The sequence below is a fragment of the Nicotiana tomentosiformis genome, chromosome 7 (genome assembly GCF_000390325.3).
Source record: "Nicotiana tomentosiformis chromosome 7, ASM39032v3, whole genome shotgun sequence".
NCBI classification, from domain to species: Eukaryota; Viridiplantae; Streptophyta; class Magnoliopsida; order Solanales; family Solanaceae; genus Nicotiana; species Nicotiana tomentosiformis.
The window spans coordinates 81,055,860-81,079,048 of NC_090818.1; the positions used below are offsets into that span (position 1 = coordinate 81,055,860).

A 23,189-nucleotide genomic window follows, 5' to 3' on the forward strand; every position below is an offset into this window, starting at 1 on the left:
CAACTATTACACTGCAGTCTATGTCTTCATCTTCCAAGAACAGATTCCTTAAACTAGTTAGAATTTCATCTTTTTCAGATCTCCATATCATATCAGCCTGATGGAAGGATTGGCTCAAATGTGGTATCGGCTGCTCAAGAGGGTAATAAGGACCACGCCATGGCGGCGACTAATTCTGATACTCGTGCCAGGTGTACTGATATCCCAGTCCAAAGGTCGTGCCGTGACGTTTTAATTGTATTGGTTTGGTGATCCCTTGGAGATTCTTGCCAAGATCTCTGCCGGGTTCATACCCTATCCATGCCAATATGCTTTTTATTTTGCTACTCCACCATTTGTCCTTCTCGATCGCGTTAACATGCTCAATGTGATGGTAAGTCTCTCCTCCCAACTTCCTTCTATTCTCCACAACCGGGACAGTCTGGTTGGTATAAATATGGTTACTCCCGTCTCCATGAATAATCACCTCCTGATGATTCCATTCGAACTTCACAGCCTGATGCAGAGTAGACACTACAGCCCCAACGGCATGTATCCAAGATCGTCCCAGTTGTAGATTGTATGAGGCGGATATGTCGAGCACTTGGAATTCAACATCAAACCAAGTTGGACTCATTTGTAAGCAGAGGTTGATTTCTCCTATTGTGGCCCTTTGAGACCCATCGAACGCTTTTACGTTCATAGTTCCTGCTCATATCTCATGCAAACCTATAACTAACCTCTTCAAAGTAGTCAACGAGGCAGATGTTGAGACTTGAAGCCCCATCTATCAAGACCCTGGCAATGAATTTGTCTTCATACTGCACTGTGATATGCAGTGCCCTATTATGACTCAACCCTTCCGGCGGCAGTTCATATTCGTGGAAAGTGATCTTATGGCTATCCAATACTTGTCCTACCATGTTTTCCATCTCTCCACTGGTAATGTTGTTGGGTATATAAGCCGCATTCAACACTTTCATCAACGCGTTCCTATGTGCCTCAGAATTATGCAATAGTGATAGAATGGATATCTGAGCAGGGGTTTTGTTCAAATGATCAACCATAGAATACTCCCTTGCTTGCACCTTTCTCCAAAGATCATTCGGGCCGGTTTCAATGATAGGCTAGCTGGAAGCGGCTTCTTTACTTGTTTCCCCCAAATGCTTGGGCATGTAAACCCTACCAGTTTTGGTCATACCTTGTGCTGCACCAGTTTCTTCCATTTCCTTTCCTTTCCTTCTCGCTTCTGTAGTATAATCCCAGGGCACAACATTGAAATTAAAGGATGGTGTGGGTGCTACCGTTACGGTGAATGGTGTAGTCACTTATACTTCGAACGGAGTTGGCGTGGATGAGGGCGTTGTTACTTCAACCTCGAACGGAGTTGGTGCGACTACCTCAACTTCAATTGATGACTGTATCTGTACCACAATAGGCGTGAGAGTGACTGGAGGCATTTTGGGATCATCCTCTCCTCGAATGAGCCTAATTGACCCCTCCAGGTCCTATTCTTCATCAGTTTCTATCATATTTACCCCCCCCCCGCCCCTGTGATCTGGGAGGGGATTGTTGCGGATATTAGGTGCAGTCTCCTTTATCCTTCAGAGTGCGGCATTCATCAATAGTGTGAGCTTTCATGCCCGAATGGTAGGAACATGTCTTATTCGGATTGACCCATTGAGAGGAATTTTTCATGGCGACAGCGGGAATGGGAGTGACATAACCGGTAACTTTCAATCTCTCATACAACTGGTCAATAGGTTCGGCAATAGGAGTGTATTATCGGGGCGACCTACAGTCAAATTATGGCCTGGGTTTTTGGTAATTTTGGCGGGCTGGTGGTGAGTGGTAATATGCTGGCTGAGTGTTGTAAGTGTGGTAGGCGGTAGCGGGTTGTTGATATCTAGGAGGTGAAGGCTGATATGTGGGTGGAGGTGTTTGGTATGTGAGAGGAGATGTCGGACCTTGGGCTACCATCACGGCCCCTACTTCCTTCTTTTTGGATATGCCTCCTGACTGCCCCCCCGATTGCAAGGCTTTGTTCGTGGCCTGGAGTACCTTGAAATTTGTTACCATCCTGCTTTCGATTCCCTCTTCTATTCTTTCTCCCAATTTGATGATGTCAGAGAATTTATGATTTTCAATAACCATCAACCTCTCATAATATTGCGGATCCTGGGCCCGGACAAAGAATTTGTTCATTTGTTCTTCTTCCAATGCTGGCCTTACTTTTGCAGCCTCTGATCTCCATCGAGTAGCATACTCGCGGAAAGTTTCTGTCAGCTTCTTCTTAAGATTCTGGATGTAGAAGACGTTTGGTGCATTCTCTGTGTTGAATCTGAACCGATCCATAAAATCTGACGCCATGCTTACCCAATTAATCTACTTCTTTGGATTTTGACTGATGTACCAGGATAGGGCGTCTCTATTAAGGCTCCTCGTGAACAGATTCATGTGGATTCTTTCATCTTTACCAACCCTTACGAGCTTGTCGCAATACATCCTTAGATGTACCTTTGGATCACCTGTCCCGTTGAACATTTCGAACTTAGGAGGTTTGTAACCCTCTGGAAGTTCTACATCCGGTTGAATACATAAATCCTTATAGTTCAAACCTTCGATGCCTTTACCACCTTCGACACCTTGGACTCGACTTGTAAGCTTCTTAAGTTCCTCCGCCATGTTCTTGATGAGCAAGTCCTTCTCGGCAGATTCTGGTATGTACGGGGTTTGTTGTGAAATGTGGGGTAAGGTTTCTACGTATATGGGGTTACTTTGGTGGACTCCAGGGATTTGGGTGTAGTGGTGATCATTGGTTGAGTTCTGGGGATCAGGGGTAGGCTGTGGTGTATTTTGAGGAGTGTGGTAGGTTGTAGTTTGTGGGTACTGGGTTAGATAATGTTGGTATTGTGGAGGAGTTGGTACTGGTAGAGGATTAGGATTTTGGGAAGGCGTGGCATATTGATGAGGTGCGGGAGGATTTTGGGGGTGCTGGTTTTGTGTGTTTTGAGGAGGTGTTGGGTTTTGGGCATTTTGTTGGTTGATGTCGGGGACATTAAGGGAAAGGTTTGCCAAGTTAAGGACCTGCTCAAGTTCCCCTTGTAACTTCAGTATCTTTTGCTCTAATCGCAAAACTAAGTCGTTCTGTGCCTGAGTACTCCGACCATCCGAAGTCTCAACATTCTCTGCATGTGTAGCGTTTTCTTTCCTGATACCGCTCAGATCATCCATCTTAGCCTTTCCTTTGTTCTTAGGATCACTTGGAGGAGGAGGTGGTGGAAGACCTCTAGATCTGGTATGATATGCCGATGATGCTAGTATGCATGAACCAACCTTTGGGAATGGGAACAAATGAAAGAAAAGAAAACTCAATGCCGATAACTGCGTCATTTCATTAATATGATGAATAGACCAAATCTCTACTAAAACGACAATAATTATAAAGAGTCACTAGTGGCATTTGCCTTATTACAATCAAATTCTAAAACGAGTCTAGAAAATATCATTCCTAATCTACTCGGTCCCAGAGGGACCTTCTCTAAGCTTGGCCTTCTTAGCCCCGTCAATCAGATTCCCCAGGTCGCGCATGTCCAACAGCATATACGCCCTTGCTAGATGTCCTCCTTCATTGTCCTCTGCGTTCTGACAATCCGAGACCCTTTTCCTCATCTTTCCCTCAAGCTCCATCAAACCCTGCTCCAAATACTCCAACATTTCTGTTGATTTAGTAGCGATTCCTCTCCATTCATTGATTGCTTCCATGTCCACTTTATGTTGTTCCAAATGCCTGGCCTCAGATTCAAAGACCCTTTTGCGCAACCTCCTGTATTTGACTTGTGCTTCAGCAGTGTCGTCTATGACCCTATTTCTCAAATCAACCCCTGGCTTGACCTCTCCTGCTATGTCATCGACCAACCATGATGGGTAGAAGTACACATGGCCGGCATGATACCTATCTGGCTCGATGGTATCTTTCTCCACAATAATCTTTTGATGCCACATGTGCTGTTCCTCGAACTTGAATGAAATGCCATTCCCTTGGAAGTCTGCTTTGTAATGAACCATTTTGGAAACTCGTGGTATAACCTGTTTTCTCCCAGCTTGCCTCATGGCTCTGATAGGAGCATAAGGATAGATTCTCCTTAATCCGATTAGCACTAGATGAGGAACATCTCTCGACCTGATGATGAATTCACTGCTAGGGAACCACTCGAACATCCAATGTACCTTGTTGTCAGTCAAATTGCTAAAGAAATGTACCCAGCTCACATCGTTTCCCGGTTGTGCAAACCTGTCTGGGATAAAAGTCATTCTTTTCGGACGGTGATAAGCTATGTGGTTATTCCATGGTCGTCACGGAAATTCTTGACGGTATTGTCCTCTCTGAAGTGTTCCAACAACCATATTTACAGCAACAGATTGCAACCCTCGAAATGCATATATCCTCTTTTGCAACGGTCTAAGGCTCGGTACATCTCAGCCACGATCATCGGGATAATAGTGTAAGTTTACCCCTTAATTCCTTCCATTAGGGTCTTAGTGATCATAGCTAGGCAAGTGTGGATCCTTTCTCCTTGTATCGGGAATATCAGCATCCCCAGAAAACAGACAATGAATACAAAAATCCGGCGGTGAGTCCAACCCAAAGAAGTGATGGCAAATTCATCATGGTAAAGATGATATGACTTGTTGTGACCATAACGCTCGTAAAGGAAGTCGAATGGTATGTAAGATTTCTTTAGACAGACTAATTCATCATTTTTTCTGAAACCCATCATTTTTAGGAAACCTCGAGAAGTACGGTTTTTCGGTACCAACAAACCAGGGCTATCCCATGGGAGCCTAACGAAGCCTCCTATTTCCTCTAGAAGGGGAGTCATTTCTATATCACCAAAATGGAAGACGACCCTCTTCTCATCCAGAACATAGTGTCAACCTTAATTAACACATTGTTTGGCTGAATATCTAACAAAGAAGGTAAATTTTCGAGAACTCTTTTCACATGATTTATGTCACTTGGTGAGAGATTTTCCCACCAATCTAGCAACAAAGGTGGGATACTTCGAAACATGCCGAACCTGCGGACTTCGTGCCTCATTTCTGCAAAACAAATAAAGTTATCCTTTTCCCCCTCCGGATTCGACTATTTACACATTAATAATTAGCATATCGGCACGTTTTCTCCAAATAATGCACATATCATGATTGTACCCATTGGGATTTAAGGAAATCCCGACGGGATTTGGACAAGGCTTGCCTTAGAGAGTTATTATGCGGACAGCATTCTAACCCATACTAAGTTTAGACATGATGCATGCATAATTAATATTAGAGTAGGGGTTTCTAGAAGAGCCTAGACCGGTACCCTCAAGTGGACAACTTGAGAGGGGAAGGCACGGAACCGTCGATTGCACCGCTGATCGACTAGTTTTACCGCAAATAAGCCTTTCCAAATTTTAAAAGGGTGATTTAGGAAGAGCGCGGACACTCATCAAGCGTCGCTATGGTATTAATTATGCACGAGTGGAATATGATGTGGAGCATACTTTATGTAAAGATAAAATAACATGTTGTCAAGTATTTTGCATGATGAAGACAATAAACGCAGTATTAAATGGAGCGTAAAGACATAAAAAGAAAGGAAAACAAGGAAGAAGTTAGTTCGCGCAATGTGAAAGAATTGCAATAAAGCAAGCAAGGGGGTAGGGGTAGGGAGAGACATGATGTAGAAAATTTTAAAAAGATTCAGAGCAAGTGAACATGACTAGAAAATAAAGGAAAACACACATTGTAACCAAATTAAGCAAAAATTTGCATATTAATACAAATTCAAAGGGAGATAGGGGAAAGGGTGTGCATGTAGCCATAAAAAGGGAAAATGGAAGCGGGATGTTCATGTAACGATAAAGAACAAGGAAACACATTCATCAAAGAAGACTAATTCATATAGACCAAGTTCGCTATGGTAAGAGCCTAAAAATATCCCCAGCAGAGTCACTATGCTGTCGCGCCCCTTCTTTCTAGCGAAATCGGGCTTCGACACATGACAACTTTTTTAAAGGAAGGGTGTTAAAAGAGAGAGTCGCCACCTAACGGGTTTGAGGTACGTTAGGGCACCTATTTGCAAATAACTTTGGTTTAACCAGTTTGCGTCACCAAAGATCAAGTAAGGGCTCAAATTACCTCGAAGAGAAGGTGTTAGGCACTCTTCGAGGTCCACAACTGTGGGTCCCGATCGAACTTGAATTATATGAATTAGTCAAATAGTCAGAGAGAAAAATAAGAAGTTTAAAAAAATCATTATTAGAAAGTCCTTAAGTAAACACAGATAATTGGTTTAAAGACAAGATGGGGGTCCTAAGTTTTTTAGCCTAAAGGATCACCCCGTGCAACATAAATAATACTTCATAACTCCCTCGAGATGGGTGTTACTCGTATTATTCAGTAGGCACAGACTATCATCTCGTTCTACCCGATTACTATTTTTAAGTTTTTACCTAAAGCACACTAGTTGATTCTAAACAGTGCCCTATGCGTGCACTACCCGTCCCATGCCTATGGTCTAGGAGGCGTTTGGACCTCTATTTTGGATGGTTTCTAGACTTAGCTTAGGCTGCTCAGAAGTGATAAAACTAAGCGACATACAAAATAAGTTGGACTTCATGTAAAACCAAATAAGGGCTTAAGTTAGCCTCCACACTTAGACAACAAATGCACGTGAACAAATTTTTCACATTAAGCATTAGACAATTTCAGGATTGAGGCAAATTAAAGCCATTAGGCCCTATAGACATGGTTTCTATGTGACCTTGGGATTCGAACATGCAGGCAGTTTCAGATGCAAGATGCTACCTTAGATATAATTTCTAAGTGACTATACAGTTGCCTACTAATTATGTGTTATAAGCGATTAAACGTATAGACATGTTATCTAGGTGATTTACGCAGTAGTTGGCAGTGATAACCACGTAAGATATTCAGAATTACTTAGTTTAATCCTATAGGCATGCTTTCTAATAGTGGAAACGAAACAATATTGAAAGTTCAACATTAGCACTTGAAGGAAACGAGCAGGATAATAATTAAGACTGGTTTTAGACCCTATAGGCAGGATTTCTATAGTCATAATTGAGACTGATTTTAGATCCTATTGGCATGGTATCTAAATTGCAGATTAGGTAGCACATAAATTAACAGGATCTTATGCAGCCTAATGCATGTGCACATTGAGATATTGGTCATTTAATATCCTATAGGCATAGTTTCTAACAGGTAAAAATAGAACACATTTGAGCGAGGTAGAGAACCTATAGGCAGGATTTCTAACGCATAATAACTGAACACATTTGAGCATAATAACACATTTGAGCAAAGTAGAGCACCTATAGGCAGGATCTCTACCCATTTCACTGCAAGTATTAAGATAAACCCCCTTTTTTCCAGTTTTACTAATACTCCCAATTGTTATTACAACATTATTACAGACCCAATGAATGGCATAAATTATAGAATAAAATAACTATAGTAAGCCTACAGCAGGCCCAAAGATATACCCAGCCAGGCCAGGCCTTCATTCCCATAGTTCACAATAGCCCAGAAATTACATCTTCATTGACATAAGGCAGCCAGAAACCAATTGATTCATCCAGTAGGTAGAAAATAGAGTTGAGCAAATAGAACCAAGACCCTAGTGTGTCAGAGTTCCCAAGGGCTTCAAGAACCCAGGGCAGTGATCACACTAGGGAGGTTGATAGGGGAAATTTGGAGAATGACTAAGGACCAAATCCTAGTGTGTCAGAGTTCACAAGGGTCTCAATTGGACCCCGAGCAGTGCTCACACTAGGGAGGTCAAATGATAGAACCTAAGTAGCTTTGGCTTTCAGCCGGCTAAGAATAAGAACTCAAAAGAGACCAGGCAGTAAGGGAATAGACTAAGGTTAAGGGGCAACACTGAGGGATACAAAAAGATTCAAGTTGAGCACATAGAACAGGTAGTAGAACATGCTTAGGTTTTGATAACAGACTTAACAAAGTTTCAGAAAAACAAGTTTAACACATAATGCATATACTAACAAGACAGGTTTGCAGATTGATGTACACAGACTCATAGTAAGAAAAAGGTTCAGAATATGCTAAGTGTAGATGCTAGTGTCCCAAGAAGTGATCATATCAATTGGCAACAGAACTTAACAGAATGAGAACAAATTAAGGCAACTATTGGGAAGTCAAGACATGGTAGAAGCATACAAGATCAAACATGCTACATGTCATCACAGCAAGTTCAGAAACAGACTTATGCTAGACACTTAGTGAATACATTCATGCTTAGTCATCTAATCCATAAAAGGGGATATGAAAGCATGTTCAAGTAACAGGGTTAATAGCAAATTTAAACACTAAAGAGATGGCTAAAGTGCAAAGGTTCTAAACATCAGTAACACATAGGCTAGACAGACTTAAAAAGAAATTAATTAGCTCAAATCAGGTCTAAGCATGTCTTAAACTACAAACGTAATGGAATTAAGATTAGAAAGGCCTAAAATTGAAGTAAGACAGTCAGAATTGCACACGAGAATAGCCCAGAAACGCATTAAACCACAATCTTCAGAAGTGAAAACATATGCTGATGACAGGTAAATAGGAATAAAATGACAAAGGTTTGGTAACTCACCAGTTAAGCAAAGAACAAGAAAGAACGAAAGTCCACAGTGTTATGAATATCAACAAAGAGCAAGAACCCAGAATTTCTGGCCTTGGCTTTCAGCCGGCCAGGAACCAGAATATAGAGCAAGAGTATTAGAGAACAAAGAGCACGCAACTTTAATTTTTTTTAGTAAATTTCTTAATGATTCCCGTCTTCTCCCAAAGGGGAAAGGGAATGTGGAGGGGTTTATATAGCAGTAGAAATCGAACACCCAAACAAGAAAAATCATCAATCAAACACTAGAAAGGAAAGAACATCACATGCAATCGAAATCAGTAAGGAAAAGAGAGAAATTTCAAAACCCTAATTTTAGGGAAAGTACAAAAATCGGCAGAATCTAAAAATAAAAAATCAAACGTTGCACAGAATAAGATGAATATAGAGAGAAACATCGCTTAAAATCAAAGAATCGAACCAATTTTGGTTCGATCTAAAGAGATATGAAACCCTAATTTTTAGGGTAAGTAAGAATCAACATAGATACACAGAGATTCATACCCATAATAGAACAATAATGAACATAGACGGAATAGTAGAAAGGTCAAGAAGTTGAACCGACTTTGGTTCGATTCTGATGAGATCCGCTTGCCATGTTTAGGCAAGCGGTAAAGAGAAGGATCCAGTACCAGGCAAGAGTCATATATGGCAAGAAATGGCCGTATAATCCCATGTTTGGTGGGATTAGGAGAGGGATTTGGGGGAGAAGACAGTTAGGGTTTGACAGATAGAAGGAGGGGTTTGAGAGAGTTCAAAGGCGGCGGGTGGTGAAAGTGATTTAGGGTTAGGGAAGTGTTAGGGTAATTAAAAGGGAAGGGGTAATATAGGCCGTTGATCTCAGAGATCAACAGCCACGATTGGCTGGGGGTCTTGGGTCGGGTTGGTTTAATTGGTTGGGTTGGGGGTTATTTGGTATGGGCTTAGATGTTATTGGGCTGGGACTGGGTGGTCTAGGTCCGAAAATAGGTAAGATTTGGGCCAAATTTTAAATACCCAATGTTTAATAGATAAATAATTTATAAAAGTAATTAATAAATATCAAAAATATCATTTGTGCACTAAAGTGATTAAACATAACTACTTAAAATTATAAAAATATAAAAAGTTATTTTCTGCATAAATAATTTAATTATATATGCATGTGGGCTATTATTGCAAAATATGCAAATTAGCCTTAAAAATGCAAATGTAGTTATAAGAAATGCACTGAAAAATATTTAAAATCTCATGTTGTATAAATTATAAGTTTAGATGATTAAATCATCATAAAATAATTTGGAGGATAATTATTGGATATTTATACAATAAAAATGCAGAAATAAATTGGTTTAAAGTCTTTAAAAATCATGAAAAATTATAAACAATACTTGTGTATGCTTATAAATCAAATGATGATACATATGCACCATTTTGAAAGTGTGTGTGTATATATATATATATATATATATATATATATATATATAGAGAGAGAGAGAGAGAGAGAGAGAAATTGGGTATCAACACTAGTCACAAACAATTCAATATACTCAACACGAATTATATAAACCAATTCTATATGAAAATTCTAAATTTCCAATTAAAATCCGAAATTCAACTCAAAAATCAATAGTGGGGCCGTCTCGAAACCCGACAAAAGTTATAAAATGTGAACGCTCATTCAACCACGAGTCCAACCATATAAATTTTATCAAATTCCGACATCAACTCGACCTTCAAATCCCCAAATCTTATTTTCAAATCCCTAGGCCCAAATCCTCGAATTTCACATAAAAAATACGTAACCTAGTCGGAATACTCAATAATAATTCAATATTATTGACTAACAAGGATCGCAAGTGACTTAGCTCAAGTTTTCCCGTGAATTCTCGCTCAAAAATTACCCCAACCCGTACTAGAAATGTCCAAAAATGAGAAAAATCTCGGACTCCTTCGATTTTATTCTGTCCAGGGATTTTCGCTTCTGCGGTGCATTTGACCGCATTTGCGGTCTCGCAAATGCGAGGATGGTTGTCACTTCTGCGGACTCGCTTCTGCGGAGGAGCTGTCCGCTTCTGCGAAGAAGCCTTCCCTCTCGCCTTCTGCTTCTGCGATCGATCACCCGCAGGTGCGACCCGCTTCTGCGGTCCACCTGTCCGCTTCTGCGATCACTGACTGCCCTTCCTCTACTTCGCATATGCGATGGATCAAGCGCCTTTTCGAGCTCGCACCTGCGGTAAAAAATTCGCAGGTGCGATTGTACTAGAAGGCCAAAATTCTAGATTTTTCTTAAGTCCAAATTTTGATCCGTTAACCATCCGGAATTCACCCGAGGCCCTCGGGACCTCTACCAAATATACCAACAAGTACTAAAACATCATACGGACCAACTCGGGGTCTCAATCACGTCGAACAACGTCAAAACTATAATTCACACCTCGATTCGAACTTAATGAATTTATGAAAATTTAAATTCTAAAACTCGCGCTGAAACACGTCAAAACAGTTCGGAATGACCTAAATTTTTGCATGTAAGTCCCACACGACATAATGGAGCTATTCCAACTTTCGGAATTGAAATCCGAGCTCGAGATCAATAAAAGTCAATTTGTGGTGAAACTTTGAAATCTTTAAGCTTTCAAACTTCTAATTTTCAATAAATGGCGATAACTCGAGCTAGGGACCTCCAAATTAAATTCGGGCATACGCCCAAATCCCAAATTATGATACGAACCTACGGAACTGTCAAAATACTGATCCGGATCCGTTTGCTCAAAATGTTGACCGAAGTCAACTTAAGTGATTTTTAAAGCACTATTTCTAATTTTTTCAAAAAAGAATTTCACATAAAAGCTTTATACAGACTGCACACGCAAATCTAGGAATGATGAATGGTGCTATTCGAGGTCTCAGAGCACAGAATTGAATGTTAAATTTAAAGATGACCTATCGGGTCATCACAGTAATAGACCTAATGTGGTTCGATTCTTCCCCAAATCCCTCTCATAAATAAAAGTTTTGTTAGTTCCATCTTCAAAAGCTTCAAAAACTTCAAACAAAAATGTAACACTCATAGATCTAGCTTAACCATCTGAAAATAATGCAAGAGACCATCCACTCCCAACAGCAATACCAACAATTCCGGTGTAATACCACAAGTAACGTCTGACGAGAGTAGTGAGTATACAGCCTTATTCCTACCTTGTGTAGGTAGAGACCATCCATCCTTATTAAGAAAAATGTAACACGCCTATAAGAACTGAAGGCACAAGAGGGGGAGGGTGAATTGTCGTTTTTTCCTTTTATGACTAAGTAGTCGACTAGAAACTGATGCGAAGTAAATAGTAAGGACAGAATGTAAAATGCAGAAAGTAAATGACATCGAATATTTTTATACTTGTTCGGATTCAATGTGAATCCTAGTCCAGTCCCTTTGGGTTGCAAGAGGGTTCTCTCTTCAAAGCTCCTAGAAATTTTCCGTACAGCTGATGTTATCAAGCACACACCAACTGCTTCTCAGAACTTAAGTAAGCTCTATGTTTTTGATACAATACCTCACCAATATTTTTCTCTTTCTTCTCTCCACTAATTATACAATAAATCTAATATGGACTACAATGCTTGCTTAGAGTAGAACAAAGAGCTTGAGGTTGGTTTGATCAAAGTATATCTCTTCTCTTGGTTTTCTGACTATAAATACAACTCGAGGAATCTGCTTTGATTCTTGATTGAGGCGGATCTTGAGAGATTGTCAACCCAAAGGAATTGATCATTGAAATGAATCTTGAATGATGATTCTTTCCAAGAATAAGTGTGGAGCTTCCGTTAATTGATCCTTCAATAATGGGAATTGACTTTCCTTTAATGACGCACTTGACTTAAACGAGCAGACTTCAGGCGGATAGTCTTTCCCTCAGTCGCTTGATTGACAGTTCAAGCGGATTTATAGAGATTGTGATCTTCCCTTCAGTGGCTTGATTGATAGTTTAGGCAGATTCTTAGAGATCTTGATCTTCCTTGATTTTGGTCTTTCCTTCCTTGACGCACAATTGTGTTCTTCGATCGGGCGAATCTAAGATTGATTTGAGTCTGCCCTCTTTGAAGCATTATGAGTTAGCACCTTCCTTTGCTTTTAGAGTGTACCTGTAATTAAGAATGATATTATTTTTTATCATTAAAACATGAATCTAACAAGAACAACATAAAAGTTCTAGTATTCGATAAATGCCAAAAAATCTTTACTCCCTATCTTTTTCAATATATTGGCAGCAGCAGAAAATTATAAAATAAAGGATATTGAGAATATAGAAACGAAAGGCCGGATACCACGAAACTACATATGAACATGATATCCTAATTAAACCTGGGATTAAACATGTTTTCTGTAAATTAAACCCCATTATTATTTATTCTTTTTGTATTGTTCTAATTTTATTGGATGTCACCCTTTTGAGTATTGTTCGTACAACTTTTCGTTTCCTCTTTTTGGTAATTCATGCATGAGGTATTCTACAAGTGAATATTCAATAATCCAAAAACCGTTTACTCGATTTGCAAAAGTTTTAGTCATATTTGTGATAAGTATATTTTCACGATGTACCGAAATAAGACTCAGACAAACTAATTGTTAAACCTCCAGTTGTCAAGGCACTGAATTTGTATATGGTCCCCTACAAAAAGATAAAATTAAAATTGAACGTTGGCTCATGCTAAGCTGAAGCTAGCTTATGGTTCACTCGTTCGGTAGAAACCAGTGCTTCTGGATCGAATCCTATATATACCTGCAAAAATATGTACAAATGGAGTTAAATGTACATTTTATAACTTATTCTCTCAACTCAAAATTGGCAACGTCTAAATTATGGATCCGGCAGCGATTGATGCCTAGTTTTATGAATAGAGGTGAAATCCCTCATGTATGGGTTCTCCTTAGCTTATTTGGTGCTGTTATAAATCTGTATTGTTATAATAAACAATTAAACCATTAAACTTTCTGAAATATATAAACAAAACAGAAAGTTAGTAACAGTTGTTTAACGAAATAAATTCTGAAAAAACAGTATAGGAATAAATCGAGCCCACTGAATACACAGTGTATCCTTAAGGAAATTATTCCCCTCAAGTACCCGAGGTGCTGGAATATATCCTCCTATGATAGAACGATTTAACTCACCGGAGTGTTGGTACCAAAAACGCCGGTGAATAGTGAGCCACTTGAAGGCTGTAAAACACACTGAAATTTTTGTGCAGAAGAAGAAGAAGAAGATCAGAAAATTTCGTAAGGAAAGATTCTGGGATTCAAAGTATATTTATAGAGTTGCTGGCACTATTTCTGAAAAGGTTTGCAACCTTTCAGAAACAGCTATGGCTGTTGGAACAGGCTGTTTGAAATATTGCGAGAAAACGGATTTAAAATAATCCGGGAAAGAAAACGGGCCTGACCGGACCGGGTCGCGGGTCATGGGTTATTCCGGATTGAATTTTTCGTTAATTATTTAATTAATTAATCAAATAATTGAAAGAAATTTTGTCCAAAAAGATTAATCAATCCGAAGCCGAGCGACGACGGCGCGAGACTTGCCTTCTTCTTAACTCTTTAAGAGCTAGAAGAAGAGCAATTATATATATACCCATCAAAAGCCTTTTCTTCCTCCAATATGGGACAATGTCCTTTTGCCAAGGAGGGAAACTCAAATATTTTATTTTTCCTGCATTTCTTATTTACCATCTTTTACGCTACACAAGCTTAAAATCCCAACAGGTGCATCTATATCTTATGCTTTAGAGTGGATCAAATACCACTATACAAATTACTCCCACAAAAGCTAAGTTAAAACGTTACGTTCCTTTCATTTTCTTTTCTGATGCGATCATCACTAGTCCAACATTTTCTGCGTTCTGCAACATGTTGCATATATATGATCAAAAAGTAACACATAGCTTTTGTGCGTGCTTCTGAAAAGTTTCTTCGCGAACAAAGGCGGATTCGGAATTTGAATATTATGGTTTCGAGTTCGGGATTTTAACAATTGATTTGATTTACTAGATTCGAAATTCATAATTTGTACTTATTTTAGTATATTTTTTTAACACATACAAAATTCGAGTCAAAACTACTAGCTAGGTTTAGATAAACCTATAAGATGTACTCTAGATCTGCTCCAGTTCGTGAAGATCCTGTCGTCATGCATTAACCTCTTAACTTTCTTGTATTAACTTATATTACAGAACATATTAAAAACTATGTCTTCTCATTGCCATAGATTTGCACTCTAAGTAGAAGCAAAATTCTTATTCTTGAAAGTCAATCTAAACTTTTGAGCAAGTTCCAGAAAAGCATATATAGTCAATGTGCTTAACAGCTAGTTTAATTAGTTGACAGGTCATATCAAGAAAACCACAAATTAAAAGGGCATCAGATCACTCCCACTAGGAGAGCTAATAAATAGAATATATGTGTTGTATGCACATAGTTACTAGACAAATATTCATGGAATTCAACTTGTTTTTCCAATCGGTCCCCTACATACACACTCTTCCGATCCAATCTCCTCAATGAGCCTGTGCACGTTCAACTAACGGCGCGGCCGGGCGGATAGGTAATATTGAATACAACATTTACTATTTTCAAATCAAACTATATAGTATAGTTAAAACATATATATGTTTTAACATCATTGTTACAAAAAGATTAGTGGGCGCAACGGTAATTTGCATCCACTGACTTAAAATTCTGAATTTTACTCTTTTTGTAATACTACCATCAAGCAAGAGTTTGTTTTAATTTTTCTTTCCCTATTCTGAAGAACTCTTTCAATTCAGGAGTTGAGGGGACCAAAGAAATTGTTTGGTTGTCATATTAAATGTATTAGGAGTACCATATAAGTTAAAATAGTTCGTGGACACGTACCATTTTCATTGAATGTTTGTCTTAACCATACAATTCGGTTGTAAGCTTGAAATGACAGGGTTTTAGAATTTCATCTTACCTCACTTTGAAAGATACCTTTACTCCAATACATGCCTTCCTTTCTTTTGTTGCATGTTTGGTCGATTCATTCACATAAACACATTGGCAGGTCAGTATCATGAATAATCATTAACTCGCCTCTTTCGGTGTTACATCTTGTTTTAACACCTGGTTAAAATTATATGGTCACGATTTGTTTGATTAATTATGGACTTCGGGTGTCTGATATGACGGAATTCATTTTTTAGGAAAAAAATGTTTTCATGAGGAAGTTCATTTATGGAGTTTGGTTACAAGAAAATATTTTTCATGGGAAAATGACTTCTTTCAACTATGGACGGAAGTCATTTCCTTACGCAACTATTTAAATTCTAAACTTTGAATTTCTTATAACTTAATCTTAAACTTAGACAATATTATTAATCTTTACTACTCAAGAGATTTTACCAAAACACTTGGCGCCGATTTGCAAATATTATTATTAATCTTGAATTTGTATTTCAAATACATTTTTTACTCATCAACCAAACCCCATAAAACATTTTTCTATGAAGATTATTTTGAGGAAGACATTCTTCATTAAAAATGACTTCTGAGTTCCGTGGCGTACCAAACATACTTTATAGCAAGATTCATTCTTACAGAAACTATCAATTTGGAGGATTCGATTATATATAACCTTAATATTTTTCATGAATATGAAATGTTTCATCAGTCAAGGACTAAAGTAATTGGTAGCTCTGTTCCAAAGAAAAGTTTAGAGCTTGCGGAGTCATTGGCCCAATCTGATATTTCTGAGATATCGCACTTCTTCTTGAGGAAGTTACACCGTATACCCCTTTAAAGAACCCTTAACACACTATACTTCAATTATAAAATTACATATAGTACACATCAATTAATTACCCATATACCTATTTAGTTAAAGGACAATAACTACCTAATAAATATGTCCCCTAAATTAAAGGAAGCTATATACACAAAGCAAATCTACTCAAAATCTTATTCCATCCCTTTCAAACTTGGACCAAAATTAAAGTAAAAACAGATTATCCATTAAATTTTTTTTTTACTGTGGGAACCTTTGCCGTTATATAAGTTTATCTTCCTCTATACAATTAAAAAAAATATAGTAAACTAATCATTGTATACTATTAAAGAATGTTAATATTCGAAGTAAAATAATATATAAATAAAGATAAATAAAAGTATATTTGATTTGAATATTGTATTTTAAATTAGAATATTGTGGTATGTTTGGTTTGAATACTATATTCCAAATTAGAATATTATAGTATATTTGATTTGAATACTATATTCCCAATTAGAATATCGATATGTTTGGTTTTGAATATTGTATTCTTTATTAGAATATTATAGTGTGTTGGTTTGAATAATATATTCTTCATTAATCAATTGTAATTTGGTATGTTTGGTTTGGATAGTTTATCGCACACTAAAATATTTTGGTATGTTATGGTTTGAATATTGTATTCCAAATTAGAATAGTGTGGCGTGTTTGATTTGAATATTGTAATTTTAATTAGAATATTGTGGTGTATTGGTTTGAATAGTATATTCTAATATTTCTGTAGTTTAGATATTGTATCCCAAATTAAAATATGTTTACCTTATTTTAACTTTTCTTTTGATTACATAGATGTAAGAGAAAAACAAAAAAGATGAAATACTTCATTTAACAAATAATGGTAAAGAGGTATTGTTTTGTACAAAACAAATGCTCCATTTTCATATTCTTCCTCCTTCTGCATCCACGTGCCATAGGAAAGAATAGAGAGGGTTGTTTATTTGGAACAAGAAATCATTGGGGTTCAGATGTTTAGGTGAAACTGTATAATCCTAATTCCTTGGGATGATGGAGTGTTTTAAGAAATTTATCAAGTTGGAGTGAGAGATAATCTAATCCCTTAAAATGTGGGATTTGTTTAATGGCATATAATGCTATTAAAGATATAAAAAGTAAATAAACTTTTATAAAGTAGGTATAGAATGTAAAACAAATATATTAAATGTATATGAAGTTAACTGGTGTTTTCAATAAGTATACCGCGTAGATTTCCTCTTCTTCAATAATCTATTTGATCCAATAATATGTGCAGAATCTCACTTCATAGCCCAAAATGAATTATATCAAGACATTGGATTTATTGTGAAAATGACACCATGTTGGCACTTTTAAGCATGTTATTTTAATATATTCATAATTTACAATATATTTAAAGATTAACATATTCTCTCAAACTTGGGACACGACGTCCTGAAGTTTAAACATCAAGATTCGAACTTCAGGACATCGTGTCCTAAAGTTTGTCCAAAAATTCGAATCTTAAATTAGTAGTTCAGAAATTCAAGATACTTAGTCCTGAATTTTAAATTATCAGTTTAGAAATTCAGAATACTTAGTCATGAATTTCAAATTAGCAGTTTAGAAATTCAGGATACTGAGTCTTGAATTTTAAATCAGCAGATCAAAGATTCAGGATACAAATATTCAGAATACTTAGTCCTGAAGTTTGGACAAATTAGCTAATATTTAAAGACATTATAATTGGATATATTTTAAATAGTACACTTAAAAGTGATTATTGGTGCACTTCGCCCCTATTTATTATATTTATTGATCTAGGTTTTCAGTTTCACTGTGAATTCACACCCAGAAAGTGAAAAGTTTAAAAAAAAAGTATTTGCTTTTTGCCATCAATATTGATCATACTACCAATCCATCTCCAGGACCAATTCCCTTTTCTTCAACAGAGCTAGGAGGATCCAATAAGGAATTGAATATACATAGTTTATCTTCAGTGATAATTATCTACAAGACTCTAAGTCCTGTGCACTAACAAGTGTGAAAAATACAATATTACTGATGTGTAAAAACTCTTTACATTGTCGTAAATTCTATCTGAAGTTTTAAGTGTATACACTAATGGTGCAAAACATATTTACACTAAATTAAGTTCAAGGAGTACTTATACACTGATGGTGCAAAACATATTTACACTAGATTAAGTTCAAGGAGACTTCACTGATTAATGAAGACTTAATTTTTTGTTGTCAAATGGCTTTCTTTAGTAATCCATTCTTCAAGTGATTATGGTGTTAGCTATATATGTCGAAGTTGGCCCATCAAGAACCAGCCCAGAAACACTAAAAAAGCAGTACCAAGACTTGTAAGGTCCCCCATATTGTTTGACCCTCCTTTGAACTCTTGTTATCATCTGCATTTCTGGAATTTCTTATGCACAATAATGTACTTTCTACATCCCAAGGAAAGGTTGACATGATGGGACAACATTATATATCTCTATTGTCCATGAACTGGATCTGTTTAATGACTATTGTAGAAGATGGTAAATGAAGAATTCAAGAGATCCAAAGTTTTCTCATCTGGATTAAGGGTGTCCAATGAAGTACAGCTTCCTGCTCTTTTGTATGCTTTCCCTCGTTGTCAAATACAGTCAGGATTGCGATATTACTTTGGGAGGTATGGAAGAGCCTCAATGAAGCAATACTATTTTTGGAAACACAAGCTTGAGCCTCACCGGTACAACCGTTGCTGCAGAGATGGTGACATCCAAACAAAGAGAAGTTAGCTAGCCAACATTTTATTTTTAATTGTGGTGTCCAAACCTGCTAGCTCGTCCTTCCCCGGACCTTGCCTTAACCCGGAGTACTTCTTGCATCAGGCTGTCCTTTATAATATTATGCTAGCTATGTTGCTCCCATTTAGGATTAGTAGTTCATAATGTAAGATAATGGCATTCGTAGTTTATTCTGTGATTCATGTCATTTTAATCATATCAAAAGGTAAGTCCTCTGCTAAGATAATTAGTGTGTTCCTTAAATTGCTGTAAGAAATTACTCATCTATAAAGCTCAACATAAATCAACTACATCAGCTATAGAGTAATCAGCTTTCAATATGAATTGGCACACTAAAGGGCATCCAATGATAAACTATAGTAGACTAGAATTTACAATAAAGTTCAAGATCCTTAAAGATCTCAGTGCTCTCAGTGCTGTAGCAACCCTTCCATAAAATATAAAATGATCACACCAAATGTGTAGAACAAAATTATTCACAGCTCGTATGGAAAATTTGTCAGCAATGGTAGAAACTCTCTTTTTCTTCAACTTGACAAAGGTATAGACAATTGTACAATCCACAAAGGACGTTGACTCAAATGTTACAGTTTCATGTTCAAATTTTCTGAAACAAAATTTAAAAAAAGGGAACAAATTTTTCCATATTTGAAGAAAAAAATAGAAAAAAGAAAAAATTAACCTGGCAATACTATTCTGGTTGAAGTGGTATTCATATTCACATCTGAATAAGCCCCTGATGCCACTTCTGCATCCAATCCAGCAGCCCATCTCCTTAGAACTCTCAACAATGTTGCTGCTTTTCTTCTAGCCCTCCCTGTTCCCGTTCCCATTATTTCCCAAATCACCCTCTCAATCCCTTGAACCGCCGCCAACTCTGCCACCATATCTGATCCCCCTTTCCGGCACATGTTCACCAGTGTCGAGGCTGCGCTTTCTCTAGCTCTATCCGTGCCATCCCTTAATACTATGGCCAGTTTTTTAATCAACGGATACGCGGCCGCTACAGCCACCAATCCACCCTTCTTCACCACCACTTCAAGAATCGTCACTGCCTCTTCCATTAGTCCATCCATAATCTCCGCCACCATTTCAACCACCCCGCCTTCAATCAACTTCCCAACTGCCTCCCTATCTCCCACCAAGTTCAAAATTGCCACTAAGGCGTCCCTCTTCGAATTTGTGGGCCCCTCGCGCGCTAAATCCATCAATCCCTTCACGACACGTGTCTTCCGAGCCAATTTCTTCTTGTAAGCCGGTACACCTGTCAAGCTAAAAATGGTTGCTGCCGCGTTTCCCTTTGCCTCCCACGTGCCACCTGATCGTAACACTTCAATAACTCCGTTTAAAACTCCGTCTGTTTCCATTATCCTCGTCTTGTTCGCTTCAAGAATTGACAGATTGAGAATTGTTGTAACGGCGTTAACTTGTAGGCTCGGATACTCCAAACCTAAGAGCTTAACCAATAACGGCAAAGCTGAAGCTTCCGCAATGCAGGCTCGGCTATCCGAGTCCGTCTTGGCTAGGACGCGAAGCTCATGAACAAGCCGATTAGCCGTTTCAACAGATTGCGACGCCTTCAGCTTGTTGATCAAAAATGACACTGTCATTTTCGTGGCTTCCAATGCCGTTTTGTTGGTAACAATACCGTTAGATTTAACGTTCAACTCCGTTGACTCAAACGGAATTTTCTGTTCTCTGCACCACATAGCTATCAAATTCTTCAACGCTGAATTTGGAGTTAATTCCGTGTGGGTCAGGGTTTGACCCGTTTTAGGACACGTGGTATGACCCGATTCGAACCAAAGGGTTATTGAACTGCGGTCGTATGTTTGTCCCGTGGAGACCACCACAGGGTCTCTCATCAAGTCAAGCGAAATCGGACACCGAAAATCCGCCGGAACACTAACATCCCCCGCCGCCCGCCGCCGCCGGGAATTGGTTCTCGGCGTGGAACCACCGTACAACACGCATTTAGCGTAGCGTACAAATCCGATCAATGCGATGATACCAGATTTCGATTTCTCGTCCGTTTGGCTTTGAATTTCTTCTTCCAATAACTCAATTTCATCCCTGCAACTCATAGAATCACGCAAAGTCAATTTATCGAAAATCTCCACCAATTTAGATTGATCAGGAACGATTTCTCGTTCTATCCTGTCGAGCATTTCAACAACTTGAGATCGCAAATCTTGATCCTTTGGATCAACATAAGCTGAATTCTCCGAGCACTGCTTCGTAACGAGAACCAGCAATTCCTGAACGTCGTCGTTCAGTTTCAGCTTTTTAGCAGGAAGAATATCCAGTAAAATGGCCAGCTCAAGCGTAAGTTCATGAAAAGCATTAGAAAACACCTCAATTTGCATAAGTAGCCACATCTTACTACAATTACGGCAATCTTCAAGCAAAGTTTTGATTCGCTGTAAAACTATGTACAATTCGTCGAAGCATAATACCGCGGACGGTGGAAAGCCGGTTACATGTCGTGATGTAGTGGGATCGTTTGAACTGCTACAATCTCTACCGTTAATTTCCTCGAACAAAATTGATAAAAGCTTTGATTTCCTGATTATAGAGGAAGTGTTTTTTTTCAGGAGAAATAGTAAAGGTTGTAGAGTTGATATTTCTGATGATAAGAGGAGAAGTGATTGGAGGAGATTGTGATCGGAGAGATTCGGGGCGACGAAGGAGTTCGCCGACGGCCGCCGTTTTCTTGGCGGGAAAGATTCTTCAGGAGAAACTGCCATATTCTAAAGATTGTTGTACTTGAATTCGAGCGAATAAAATGTTGAATTGAATCGTATATTAGATGAAAATCAAAAGTTGAGCAAATCAAAGAATGAATGAAGAATTTTGTTAATGGGAAGAGAAGACTTTTTCTTGGAATAGTGATAAGGGGGGTTTAGAAAAATGGAAAGGTATTGGATGAGTTGTAATGGGGACCGACTGTTTCGTCCAACTTGCTCTGCCTCTTTTAGGCATTTCAATTCTTACGTCTAACATATTTTATGTACTTATATTAATACGTTTTAGTTGTATGGGTTGATACCTATAAACTACTATAATTAGAGAATTAAGTTTGTTTAAAGTTAAACATACTTAAGAAGTTCAAATTATACAATTTGGTTGTAACACGTTAATTATTACTATCTTATTTTCTAGGTTATCAACTCATATTTAGTGTATACATGTTAAATTCATAAGCAAGTATACTAAAGAATGATCATTTTTTTTTTAGCAATAAAGATAATATATTAATAACTAGTCATCAAGTGTAGACATATTACAAACCAAACTGCCATTATTGGCACCTACGTTTGGACTATTGCCTTCTATGGCATCATCATTACCTAGAGCAGCCAACCTAGTGCATATATAAGGGGAAATATATTTTACACAATAAAAACTGATAGCATCAAGGACAAGTATAGAGTTTTGGAAGCTCCAATGCCATTTATAAGATCTCAAGCTAAAGAGTTGCAGACTAAGTTTGCTGGACTTCAATGGCAAATAAAGAAACTTTTAATTGTAGAGGAAGAGCTCAAGCCCAAAGTAGATAAATTATCCAAATTTTATAATTATTTAGTGATCCAAATTGAAGTCCAAGAGGAGGAAGATTGGGCTACCAAATCAATCCTTGAAGTCCACCAAATGGGCTCAAAATAAGCTTAAAAGAGGTCCAAAAGGGGGTGTTTCAAAAGGAGCCCAATTGGAGTCCAAACCAATGGCCCAAACTAGTAGTTTTAAGGTCCAAATCTGTCCCAAAGGGATTTGGCCGCCCCCCCCACCTAATTTTAATAACTTTTCTTACTCCTTATCAACTACCCTACCTAATTGTAATAACTTTTTGATGCCTTAGCAACCACCCTACCTAATTTTAAGGACTTTTTATGCCTTAGTACTTCTATAAATAAGGAGTTCTTCTCATTCATTGAGG

General features: G+C 37.9%; 1 protein-coding gene across 1 annotated transcript; it reads right to left on the reverse strand.

Moving 5' to 3' along the window:
- Positions 1–18,536: 18,536 nt before the first annotated feature.
- LOC104087078 (U-box domain-containing protein 16) lies at positions 18,537–22,236 on the reverse strand. Its single transcript, XM_009591506.4, has 2 exons — positions 19,935–22,236; positions 18,537–19,206 (listed from the first exon to the last, which is right to left on the reverse strand). Exons 1-2 carry the CDS (start codon positions 21,997–21,999, stop codon positions 19,148–19,150), a joined length of 2,124 nt encoding a protein of 707 aa, XP_009589801.1. The 5' UTR covers positions 22,000–22,236; the 3' UTR covers positions 18,537–19,147.
- Positions 22,237–23,189: the final 953 nt, after the last annotated feature.

Bases quoted from the DNA above. Each gene is read 5' to 3' on its own strand.
- LOC104087078 (XM_009591506.4), bottom strand. From the start codon at position 21,999: ATGGCAGTTTCTCCTGAAGAATCTTTCCCGCCAAGAAAACGGCGGCCG. The intron at 19,207-19,934 runs GTTAATTTTTTC...CCATCTCTGCAG, and splicing joins AACCAGAATAGTATTGCCAG to CAACGGTTGTACCGGTGAGG.